Source organism: Fistularia commersonii, chromosome 21 (genome assembly GCF_037954325.1).
Source record: "Fistularia commersonii isolate RoL2024-O1a breed Wild chromosome 21, RoL_Fcom_v1.0, whole genome shotgun sequence".
In the NCBI taxonomy this organism is placed as follows: Eukaryota; Metazoa; Chordata; class Actinopteri; order Syngnathiformes; family Fistulariidae; genus Fistularia; species Fistularia commersonii.
In genome coordinates, this window is record NC_141304.1 from 8,174,105 (window position 1) to 8,187,275 (window position 13,171).

The window sequence follows — 13,171 nt, forward strand, 5'->3', positions numbered from 1 at the left end:
AAAAATAATATATAAAATCTCTACCAGAACGATAATGAAGTGACCACATGCAGTGAATATAATATATTAGCAGATTCTACTGATGATATTCAATAAATATTACCATTCTGCCATCAAATACAGATATTATATATATACAGTTTTATTTTGAAATATATTTTTTTGCCTGTACACAGACAAATAACAGCTTGCACATTCTAATTTGTTATCTCTATGCTGAAAACACTGAGAAGTATTCTAACATTTTTGAATATATGGCAGACTGAAATCCATTTTGGTTACTATTTCTTTGATTTCTAAATTAAATAAAATGTATGGGATACCTGAAAGCCAAATATATATTCATGTCACATAAATCTGCAGTTTAGCAGCTGAAAGCACTGTTAGTTTTTTGTATTTTTTACATTTATTGATTGTTAAGTGCAGCAGCGGATCCATGTAGTGCAACATGTGGTGTAGTCCAGTCATGCCTAGGTGAGTGTAACCAAGGAACTCTTTGTTTTGGCTTTCAGGTGTGGTGAGGTCAGGGTGCTGAGAGGTATTTCCGTTGAGAGTTGCTCTGTTTCCTGAAAATGCTTTTAACTCCAAAGTGACGGCTTGTGCGTGATGACGAGACAATTGTTGTGTGCCAGTAACCAAAGATTAAATAACCAAAGTCATTTGGCTTTTATTTTTTTCGTGTGTTTTTGCTACAAATCTTGCAGTGAGTCAGATCACCCTCGGGGTTGTTTCAAGTGAGGCTGCAAATTGAGATCCAACATGACTAATTCTGAGCTCTTCCCCCACATGAGATGTATTTTGGCTTCCTGCCAGACCTGTAAACTCTTCCTCGGGGACTTGTGAAGACATTGTTGATTTATTTTCATAAACAAATCAAACTGGGATGTCAATTTCATACATGAATGCATTCTGACTCCTGGATTCCCAAATGATCAGGCTTGTTTAGTTACAATTTGGTTTTTGCAAGGGTATTTAACATTTTCAAAAGCCAGTGTAGTCTACACTGGCTTTTCAGCCCATTGGAGCAAAAGATACTTGGAATTTTTTTTGGCTCTCTTTGGCTTTCAATTATTTATTTTATGAGGCAATCATACCTTTGTATTTAGTGCCATGACTGTGACATACAGTATTGCCATGCTGAACTGTGTTTTTCTTGATGTGTCCCAACCCCCGCCAAAAGAAATAAAATTGATATAACAATAATAAATGAATAATAATAACAACAAAAAGAAAACTTCACTACATGAATGCATACTATCTCTTGGACTCAAAAATGATAAATAATTTGTTCAGTTACAATGTGGTTCTGGCAAAAGGTTTTAACATGTTTAAAAGCCAATGTAGTCTCCTCTGCCTTTTCAAGCCATTAGAGTAAAAGATACTTGGATGTATTGTTGACTCCTTTTGGCTTTTATTTATATGGGTTTTTTTTTTTACTGACCATAACTTTGTATTTGGTGCCACAAATCTTTCATACTGTACTGTCATACTGAACTGCATTTTCTTTATCTTTCAGCCCTAAAAAAAAAAAGAAATAAAATGAAAATAATAATAATAATACCTTGAATAAAATATATGAATTAACATTCAGTGTGATAATGACATGACCTATTTTTGCATGAGTAATCTCCAGATTGTATTTACCATGTAAAAAAAAATTGAATGTATAACAATGGGATAAACTTATGTAAATAGATAGTCATCAATAATTTTGCATTTTCCAGTAACTTGCTGCCTCCGAATACTACAAAACAGACCACACACCTCTGAAAGAAGACCCCATGAAAGGGGATCTCTTTTGTGGTACAGTCACAAATGAGGTCGTAATGTTTGCACAAAAGGGTGGAGTCTATGGATCAGTACTTTGTTGCCAGACCTTGACTTGATGCACCGGGGAGGAATGTTAAGTGAGTATTCGGGGAAATACCACGCTGTGCGAACCACAAGAACTTTGGTGTCTTCTTTTTTTTAGGAGTGGGGGTCTGAATTGCTAATTTCTACTAAGATTGGATTTTTTTTTTTTTTTTTTAAGAGAAACATCCAGCAGAGAGATCCATCTCACGCTAAATTATGGCCGCGTTTTCTCCAAAGCGCGTCCCTGCAACCCCTCGCGTTGCGCGTAAAAGCGAGTGGCTCCGAAGCGCCCTCGCCCATCACCACTGCCCCGACCCCGGCGCCGAGAATGAAATCATAGTCCTGGCCACCGGGATCGACCAGTACCTGCAGGAGGTGTTCCATCACCTGGCTTTCCCGAATCGTGATGACAAAGTGTCCGCAGAGGATTTCTCCACTCTGTGCTCAGTGCTGGGGTTCAACGGGAGAGCGGGGTTCGCCGTGAAAGGAAGCGAAAGCAGGGAGAAAGCAGGAGAGGATGAGGAGATAAAGGACGTGTGCACAGAGCTGCCCACCCAGCTGTCTTTTAAAGACTTCCACTCGCGTCTCTGTGGGTTTTTCCGCCTGCGATCGGCGCGCAAAGGAAGCGGGGATCGTCTCGGGCGTTTGCCCGTCACCGAGGAAACGGAGCTGGTAGAGCGACAGGTCCGGCTCCGGTGGCCGCGGGTCAGGCGGAAAAAGTATGTCAGCTTTGACCTGAGGGATCAGAAAGGATCCGGGAACGGAGCCACTAGTGGACCTGCAGAGGACAGTGACCCAGGTACTCTTAAATACCTTGCATTTCAATTTAAAGTGTTGTCTCACTGTCTTTAAAAAAAAAAAAAAATCATGACAAGTGATGTTGAGGGTAAAGATCCAGTTTCCTGTTGTTTGTGTTCTCATGTTTGCCTGAAAGTTCAACATCAAAAGGTGAATAATTTAAAGCAAAATATCTAGGACCTCAAGAAGAGAAGACCCAAATACAACTTTTTGATTGTCTTGTGTTTGAACTTGTCTTCACAATTTTAATTTGATTTAGTTAGTCCAGTGTAGAAAGAAAAGGAGGCTGATTGATTATGAAATATGTTAAAAAAAAAAGTCATTATTTTATTATGCATGATGTTAAATGACCGCCACTGAAGTAAATCAAAATCCAACATGCCCCTCCTGTCAAAGCATTACACATCTAATTGAAATGATTGGATCCATTAATGTCAGCATTATGTAACTTTCAGTTCCAGCATCTGAATGAGACATCAGGTCAACCTTATCCAGTTTTTTCTTTTTTTTTTTTTTTTTTTTTTTAATTTAGAGCATAAATATGAAGCAGTTTCTGACCTGTTTATGAACTTAAATCTGCTGGTGATAAACAAGGTGTTGTGTAACAGTTAAATACGTCTTCAGAAAACTAAGTAAAATAAAACAAGTAATTGATGAATGAAATAGTCTTTGGATCATTTAGCAGTAATTGGGAAAAAAAAACCCAATTAAACCCATTGCACTGTTTGTTTTACATCTAATATCCCACTTATTGATTCTTGCTCTCTTTTTCCTATTTAATTTCTATAACCTTGCATTTATTTACTAAAGTTAGTGTCGCTGTTAACCACAGTAAGACATTCTCCATCTTAACTGAAATTCCCTCTCAGAAAAAGTCACTTGAAATATTCTATCCAAGAAAGTTTTGTTAAAAAAATAAAAAAAATAGTATTTTATCATCCAGTCTAACCTCATGAAACGGTCCATTTGCATTCTGAAGTGTTGTGATGGTGTGAGATTAACTAAATACCATAATCATTATTCTTTGGGTTTGATCATCACAAAAGAAAAATATAATCCTGTAAAAAGTTTAGATAATTAGCGTGACAAAAAAGCTAGTGTTCCTTTTTCTTCTCCATCCTCAGAGGAGGTGTCAGCTCTGAGGGAGTTGGTGGAGGACCTGCGCTCAGCCTTGCAGGGCAGTGACGCTCGCTGCCTGGCCCTGGAGGTGGCGCTTCGGCGGGAGAGGAGCCGCATGGGTCCCTCTGTCTCTGCTGCTGCTTCCTCTCCGGCATCCTCAATCACTCTCATAAAGGGAAAACTTGTGCCAACTCACAGGATAAAAGGACAGTTGACCTCTGCAGGTGGAGCCGGGGCAAGGAGGTGGGTTAGGAGATGTGACATCAGTGACCCGCTTTTAAGAGAGCTGAAACTGATCCGCTCCGGACGTGATGGGCAACTCGAGGAAGCTGTCAAATTCAATGAGCGTCTGGAGGAGGAACTGAGGTGGGCGTATCGGGAGGTGCACAAACTGCAAGGGATCGAGTCTGCTCTGAGGATGGAAAACACTCAGATCAGGTTAGATTGCAATTAATTCAGTGGGTATTTCATAAACAGATATTTCATACATTTTTTTGAAATGATTTGATGTTGTTGGATCTCTTATCAGGAGGCGAGCAGAGGAGGCCAGAGAGGCTCTGAGCCTTGGTCTTCAGAGGGTCCGGATGATTCAGGAACAGGCTCAGTCTGTGCCACAGCTTCGGTTCAGGATCACCCAGCTGGAGACTGAACTGAAACAGTTCAGGTGCAGACTCTGTTTATGCAACCACTTTCATTCCATTCGTCTGCTGATTTGGCAATCACCGATTGCCCCACCTCTGCAAAACAACATTGATTAATCTAATCCAATAGTAAAATATAAAGTGATACATGTCATGCAGTGTGATCCCAGTGCTGTTGTACCATCATGTGAAACATTAACAGTGACTGTAGGAGTGTGTGCATTATGTTAAATACAAAAGGATGATGAGGCGCTACACTGAGAGGCTTCCTTCAATATGACAGGCCCGAGCCTGCAAGCAGAGCTACATTTGCTTTCTTGCACAACCATACAAAAACACAGTTGCCTTCCTGTGACGTATGATTCTGAAGTATTAGCTTATTGTCAAGATATTAGAAGCCTTCTTTCTGCCCTCTAGGTCCCGTTGCGTCTGCATCTATGGCCCCCCAAATCAAGACCTTTACTCCGGAGAGGGCGAAACCATTACTAAGTCAGGTGGGTTTTTGGAAAAACTGAGAATTCAGTCATTTACAAGAAACAAGCAACCATTTCAGACTTGGCTGCAGTTTTCCTTCGAAAAGTTGACAACCCTTATCTTTGATAGAGGATGCATATGGCTCACCCTGGCATTTTGCATATCTCTGGGCATTCCAGCCGAAGATTCAATCTAATCTAATCCACAACATGGTCTGTGCAGAGTTTCAGAATTTAATCGCTAGGATTGTTCACAGATTCGGAATGTCTTCAGAGGGCAGTTGAAGGAAGAGCCGCTTCCGATGAAGAGGAAGAGGACAGGGGGAGCAATGGGAAAAGACGATGCTGCCCGATGGAAGTAAAGAACATAAATCGACTCCATGATTGTGGCAAAGTGTAATGCTTTTTTTCGCACATCATCCGTGGGCATTTCTTAGTTCTCCCCACCTTCCACTGAGAACTTTTCTTTCTCTTTTAGATGTCACAATCAGGGCGTCTGTCATCTTCCATCTCAGAACCGCCTGCATGAAAAACTTATCAACAGCTCTAAGGACAGCCAAGGAGGCTGTAGACAAAAGCAGGAGTCACCGAGAGACACCACAGGATTAGACAAGGAGACGGTGAGAGCGGAAGGAATCATGGATATGTTGATTTAATTGTCTATAAATTAGTTATAGAAAGGTTCATTATAAAAAATGTAAAAAAAAAGTTGAAAAGACGATAAATAGAATAAGATTGTAGGGACATGCATTAGCTTACATGGAAACTCATTAGACAAGCATCATTAATACATACATATACAAACAAAAATGTCATTTTAAGAAAAGGGATGTCAACATTGCTTATTTCGAAGATTTTTTTCTGGGTTGTAATTCATGACAGACAACAAAAGAAAACAAAAATAAAATCATTGATCTCTTGGGCGTTGGGAAACCATTTTCCTACTTTTTTGTCACGATTCATGTCATGTCATTGATCATTTTAGATGGAAATAATATGAAGTAGAGATTTTTTTGTTTTCTTTCATTATGATTATGATAGTTATTTTACATCAGTCACCCTGAGCTGTTATGGCTTAGCTGCCTTATATCAATGTGCAATTTAACTTCAGACTTAAGACATTGAAAAAGCCAGTTACCAATGCTTAGGATGTTAAGACCCAGAAAGTCATAAATCATCAAAACATCCCCAACTTGTCTGAATCGCTGAGCTATGTTTTAATTATATCATATATCATCAGACACCTGAATAATTAAAGGTGATCTTCATTAAAAGAGGCCATGCGTCAAATATGTCAAAGTGTTAGGCAGGATGAGTCGGTTTGATAAAGAGAGATCATGTAAAACGACTTTTGGGGGAGAATTATAAAATATTATCATCGGCCTTTGAAGAGTTACCGATGTCAGCATTTGCTGAAGTCAATGGAAATGAAAGAAAACGATGTGCGTGGGATTACTTGAAGTCAGTCTACTGTCCATTTTTCAGAAGATCGTAATCCTTGATTTGAATTTGGTACTTTCAACCACAACCTTCTATAAACTCCCATTGAAGTGAGCTGAAAATGATTCAAAAAATGAGGCGCAGTTTAACTGTCCTTTGGACTAGGTTGGGGGAGGGTAAGCTCCTGGGGAACCATTTTGGTTTGATCCAGTCCATGCTCAGGCAAAGTCTCCATTTCAAATGAAGTCAGTCAATCACAATTCTCTTTCTGGTGTCAGATTTTGATTCATCTTGACTCAGGCTTATGCTTCAACTTATTCCGGCAAATTGGGCTCTGATGTTTTGGAAACTGTTTAAACTTGTAATAATTGTTTTGTTTCTACTCAAGGGAAGAACCTTTTAACAAGAAACGATTCCTCTTTTCAGATGGGGATTTTCCATATCTTTCTTTTTCAAGTCTTTGTCTATGATTCATGCGTTTGAATTTTAGTTACAGACACTTCACAAATACCTTAACTTTCAAAAAAAAAAAAAAAAAAACAGAATGATAATCTTTTGGTTACAGGAAATGCACTTTATAAATTTGATTTATCTCAAATTTGAGATATGGAGCCATAGTGCTCAGTGCCTCTGGAGGGGTTGAGGAAAAAGAATCTTGGTTTTGTCCTTGTGTGTAGTTTTACACATTACTCAATAACTCATCTTAAGGGTCCAGTGTTGACAAATTGAGGCAATTCCGGTTAATATCTGTTCATTTCTTCCTGCTTGCCAGAGGCCAGATGAAAAAGAAGACAAGATGAGGCTTGAAGAGCAAGAAATATCCTTATGGGAGGAAAAATTAAGAGAAGCCCTGAAACTGCTGCTGCAACTGCGAAAGAAGGTTACATTTCCTAATTGCACACTTGAAGTTCTTTAGCGCCCTCTGGTGTTTATCTAATTCACTGCCAAATATTGACATAATCATAACTGCTAAAACTGGTTTTGATATTCATCAATTTCCTCTTTCTTTCTCACAGCACATGTCTTGCAGAGAGCTTGGAAATATTTTGATGGACACACTTGATGTGCGCAATACAAGTGAAGAACGTAAGAGTTCAAAATGTCAATGGTAAGGTTATGTTGACGTGCTCGCTACCTAGCCTCCCTCCTCTCTCTACATTGAACATCTATCTAGGTCCATGCCAAGTCCTGCAGGTAGCAGACGCCCTGTGTAAGCGCTTGTCCTCCAGTGATCTCCTTGGAGAAAGAGTTGATGACATTGGAGGAGGGAGGGCAGAAAATTTCCTGGTTCCGTCATCGGGTCATCAAGCCAGCAGCGTTGGTGCTCTGCTTATTTCCTGTTAACTCAACATTTCGTGTTGATTGATGTTTTTCTACGTGCCACTCTACTGTCCATAATATGTATTTGGAATTATTGTATTAAAATGATATTAACTTGACTACTCAGTGTATGTGTATTATCTTTAGTGTTATTTGGTTTTGTCAGATGTGATTGTCAAAGCCTTTTTGTTTGTGCTTGCGATGTCTCATAAGTGGGTGTATATCCTCTGGAAATGTACCAGGAGATGAGAGGAAATGTGTATGCACACACACACACACACACACACACACACACACACACACACACACACACACACACACACACACACACAATGCACTGAGTACCACTCTTTTGCACATCTTCATCTATCTCACTCCAGGGTTTTTTTTCTTCTTACATTAAACTGATGCTCTTCAGATAAGTGGTACATGAGATGATTTTATTCAATTTTCGGGAATAATCACCAAGGTATAGATCCCCAAAGACCACTGATAAAGGTATGAGCCTCAAAACACTGGCCAAACTATCAATTTAATGTGAAAAGCAATATATTGTTGTGGGAATTGCGCCTATCGAATATAACTTTGTGGTATGTTGGTACTGTGCATATACAGATATTCAAAGACTATTCGTATGAGGCTTTACTCATGTACCAAGGTGCTGTCACAGCTATTTGTAATAAGCAAAAAACAAACAAACACATTAACATAGTGGACTGGTATGAAATAATAGTCTTTTATTTCCAGCAAGCGAGAAAGCCTTCCTCCAGTTTCAGTTTGAAGGCTTTCATACAAAGAATGAACAGGGAACAAAAAGACCTTGGCCCTGCTGAGACTACACACGCTTTTTATATGTATTCATATGCAGCAGATCTAACGGCAACAGGCAAAAGTCTGTTTGATTCAAAGGCTGGAATTTTATATGGATGGAGGCAGCCTGAGTCAGTCTGGTTCCCTGGGGGGTATCGGGGTTTGAAGCGCTGAGGTTAACAAGGCAGTAGATGGGTCAAGAGTTTTGGTTGGACATGTTAAACACAGGGGGAAAACAACTGGAATTGTAACAAAAAATTATGATTTTGTCAATGTAGCTTTTACGTTAAACTCTCACTTCTTATTCCAGTCCTTTCAGCTGTCTTGCATTCCCAGCCTGCTGAGGTTTTTCAGCCACCGAGTCTCAACTTTTTTGCACAGACACTTTGACATGATTATGTAACTGATGCTTGTGGCCCTCCTCTAAACTGCTGCATCATATTACATTATTATTACAACACAATCAATTTACTGTATGTCATTCATTAATTAAAACTAAGTATCGAGTCACTACGCTGTAGTGCACCAAGCTCCCGATTGGTTACTTTGAGTTGAGCTTGGCTCTGATAGGTTAAGGCCTTTCTATGTATGATCTCACTGACAGAGGCAGAGTGTGTATGGGTGTCCATATGTGTGAACAGTGTATTAGGCACCATGCTTACAACCGGCAAGAAAAGCTCTACTGGCCTTTTGCAAAGCTGATAATAGAGAAGAGAGAAATGACAAAGAAACAGCCAAAATGAAATGACATCAAAATGACATCATAAACAACCTTATATATAGAATAAATATAGTATGTACACATTGCTTTGTGTGTTTCTATAAATAAATAGACAAAGCATAATCTGCCTCCTTGCAGAAGTATTCACAACTTTCCATGGATACAGAGGCAGAACGCTGGTACCTGATCCGTCAGAGGGCGGAAGATACAGACTGAGAGAATAAATGGAAGGATGAATCTTTACATCAAAAAGAAAAAAAAATCCACTGGTTGAATGTGTGACTAACAGGACAGAGTTTCACAGAGACTGTACAGTTTAGAAAATCCCTGTGCTGCTCCCATGTGTCCATTTTTCAGACTTACAGTACTTTGTGTATTTGAGAAGAGTAGAGAGGTTGTTCATCTTAACAATGTTTTTTTTTTCTCATTCACCAAATCAATAATCACAGAGTTAAATTGATTAGGGGAAGGAGGAAATGAATAATAATTAAAAACAATCACATTGTCTAATAGAACGCACATTAAAAAAAAAAAAAAATCAGTCAGGCCCCAGACAAAATAGTGTTTCACATTCACACTATGTGCACTGCACATGCATTCTGCTGGCCCCTTTCCGATAGCAGTCTGACAAGACAGAAGAAAACGTGGTTTTTACCCAAGTGGTGGGTAAGTCAAACCTCACATGCATGTTTCTAAAACACAGCGGTGCCTGTTGGCTTCTGTTGACACGAAGAACAGAATGTAACAAGGTGTGTTTGCAATTATTCATAACTGTAGTCTTTGCCCCATTCGGACACCATCAACATGCCTGACTCAATAGTCTATCAGACACTAATCCATGTGGAGTAACTCATTCCATAAATATGCCACTAATATTTTGGCCATACATTGTGTAAGATATGGGAAAATATCCTACTGATTTGTGGGTTCCTCTTTTGAATGCTTGAATTTTGCTTTGTGGACTTTGCAACCATACATCCTTAAAGTGGTTATATTAGAAAGAGAGCAGAAGGTGTCCTGATTCAGCTAATAAACATAAGATAATGGCTGGTGAATCACAAGAAACCAGCATCTCATTGCGATGCTAGGATAAATCATATTGTGACTGGAAAAGGAACTATCCTCTATGAAATTTACACCATGGTCTGTGAAAAAAGCTTAAGCATTGCTTCAGCAATGGTCAAAAGTATGTTACCAAAAATATTTACTCAATGATATCTATCTCATCGGACTTCTTCTGGCAAAAACATAAAATTCAGGCTAATATGATAGTAGCAAGAACTGTAGTCCTTAACTTGGTGACTAGACACTGGCCCCAAATGAGAGCCAAGGAAGAGGTATATATTTAAACTATGTACTTCTTAGTTAGTCTCGACTTTACTATTCCATTTAAGAAGCAGCCTTTCAAATTATAGCATTGCTATGCAACATCAAGGACAAGGCTTAAGCATGGAAGTTCAGGATGCTTTCTAACCTGTTGTCCTTATACAATCTGTTTTTGACCAGTGGAGTTCCCTGTGCCAGACTTCAGCACAAAGCAGGGATTAAGGCATTTATGTGTCGCCACAATTTAGTTTTAGATGTCAATGGTCACTCAAGTTCTTACAAAATTAAAAAAAATTAGAAACAAACTTTGGCCTTTGATAAAACAGTATTATGTTAATGGTGAGAATCTCCATGAATAGAAATATACTTCACAAATTCTGGGATGCTTCAGTGAATTGCTGGTAAATCTTATCATGGCAACTGGATTTGCCTAGATGTTTCAACTTTCATCCAGAAGGCAAAGGTTGAACTGAAGACGCCTCCCTATGAGAGGCAAAACATCTTCAAGACATGAAGCAAGTGTGATTGCTCGAATTAGACTTATCAGGATGTAACATGAAGTGCATCACTGACAATCTCCACAGACAGTCACCAAGTCTGTCAGAGTTGGGGCCAATTGAGGCTTGGCCAGTCTCATTCAGATGAATGAAGTAAAAAAAGGACTTACATTAAACTTCAAACAAAAAGTTAACAATTAATAAAAAAAATAGCGTCTGCAATATATTTGTGCAACGAATTTGTTTTTTTTTAGGGGAGTTACAAAAGTGAGTAAAGAAATCAGAATCAAATATTATACCATTGATATGACGATGCACATCAACAAGGAGACAATTTCTGGATGGAGGAGACTGCCATAAATTTTTTTACATAGTAGAAAACTAAAGGGTGTTTTGCTAGAAATAAACGGCACAGTAGTAACCACAATGTGTCTGCTATGACGTCAACAAAAAAAATTAAAAGATGGGACAAAAGTACCAAACACCTGCAGAGAAAGCTATGCTATTGACAAAATAGCATTATGTCATAGACTGCAGTTTCTGGCCTTCAGTGCTACGTCAAAGGTTACACTTGTTGTTGGATGCTACTGTCCAAAGGAATTCCTGGAAATCTGAGCATAAACTGTGCGCAACTAAATACATTCACTTTGGTGATTTGGTCTGGCGATGCTGGGCTTTACAAAAGATGCTTAACAGTGAGATTGATGTTCAATAGATATGTGACTAATTGTCCATGGCTTTTCTACACGGGCATCTGTAATTGAGGGTTCTATAAGAGCTCGAGGATACAGAAAGACATCCTTGTACATCCTAAACCTAAAGAGCTTGGTTCTTGGTATTATGGGAGGGAAACTAAATAGCAAGAGTATTTTGGTGGTATTTGATGGAAATGCATCAGCCAGCTATTCCTTTTTCCTGACTTGGAGATGCAGCTAATTACTGTGCGTTTTAGGTAAGGTATCTTGGCTTTTCTGTAGTTTCCAAATCTGCTCTGCAGGATTACAAACAACTGCGATCTAACTTTAAGCTCAGCCGCAATAAACTCATACAGTAAAATTACTCTTGAGGGCAGTGCACCCTAAGGAATTATACTCTGGGAAATTGTTTGCATTTTCACTGAATAACTTTTCTAACGCAATTTATACAAGTTCAGATGAGTGATAACAACCTTGTTGGGGTGACATGGCTAGCGTGCTATCTTCTCACTGCTCTTTATGGCTTGGCAAACCAAACATAAAGGACGTCAAAGTCATCTGATAAACTTGGTGTGGTGAAGATGCTTGCAAGTAATGAACCTGTAACAGCAACTAATTAGTAGTTAGCATGAGTTACTTTGTTTTGACCATTATCTTTTGTTTATCAGTTTGTATTCCTTTGTGGAGTGCTTAAATACCATCATAAACAATGTTGTTGGTCTACATGATGTTGTGATGTTGGATGAAACTTAGCATTTTTTTTCAAATGGAGAATGCTGCCAAATGCCAACAGTGACGATTCATAGATCCCAAGTTGGGTGTATAGCTATAATCAATCATTTGATGCTTTTTTTAGTTTTAAGTTGTACAAATAACTACTCAAAAATTCTGTCTTCATAACAACATGTTAATGTCAAACCTGCACATAATTTACTTTACTTTTCCATCTATCCAAGATCATATGTTTAATGACATATATTTGTTAAGAGACTTTTTATTTTCAGTTATAAATCAAGGTCTGTATGATGACGTTCTCCCGAAAACAATTTCTGGTCCCGGTTTTGAGGGATTAACCAAGTGTGAACGTATGAAAACAGTTAACGTTGACTTCGGATCTGAATTGATGAATTGGGATCAAGAAGCTACCCGCGGAAATAACACAAGATCAATGTTTACTCAAATATTATGGAACCACATAAAGTAAAGGCAATCTGTGTCTTTCTCCTGGTATCAATGTGCGACTCTCTTCTAATGATCACATTCTGGCTACAATGTAACAAACTTTGTTGTTCAGCTTCTAGTCACTTTCTTTAAGCCTTGGACAATACCACAAAAAGTCTCTGTCAGAGGGGCAAGTAACATTCTCATCTGTAACAATCCTCCTGTTATCCACAATGACTTGTCATACTCTTTTTTTTTCCACATACTTTTTTCCAATATTTCTGTGAGTATACTTGTTTCACAAATAAGAAATCTG

The 13,171-nt window shown here is 38.7% G+C and overlaps 1 protein-coding gene and 1 long non-coding RNA gene across 3 annotated transcripts; one reads left to right on the plus strand and one right to left on the minus strand.

The window, feature by feature from the left end:
* Window positions 1-1,831: 1,831 nt before the first annotated feature.
* On the plus strand, window positions 1,832-7,768 carry LOC147222208 (EF-hand and coiled-coil domain-containing protein 1). 2 transcript variants are annotated; one of them, XM_086168123.1, is made up of 9 exons: window positions 1,833-2,653; window positions 3,777-4,209; window positions 4,301-4,435; window positions 4,830-4,906; window positions 5,143-5,281; window positions 5,364-5,505; window positions 7,098-7,205; window positions 7,342-7,411; window positions 7,500-7,768. In XM_086168123.1, the coding sequence occupies exons 1-9, from the start codon at window positions 2,071-2,073 to the stop codon at window positions 7,667-7,669; spliced, it is 1,857 nt and encodes a 618-aa protein (XP_086024249.1). In that variant the 5' UTR covers window positions 1,833-2,070; the 3' UTR covers window positions 7,670-7,768. The 2 variants fall into 2 exon arrangements, 1 of the variants encoding a protein (XP_086024249.1); XR_015107757.1 differs by lacking the exons at window positions 7,342-7,411; window positions 7,500-7,768 and having other exon boundaries at window positions 1,832-2,653; window positions 5,143-5,243.
* LOC147222209 (uncharacterized) lies at window positions 4,131-4,400 on the minus strand. The gene is made up of 2 exons (XR_015107758.1): window positions 4,260-4,400; window positions 4,131-4,183 (listed from the first exon to the last, which is right to left on the minus strand). It is a non-coding gene; the product is annotated as an uncharacterized LOC147222209 (long non-coding RNA).
* Window positions 7,769-13,171: the final 5,403 nt, after the last annotated feature.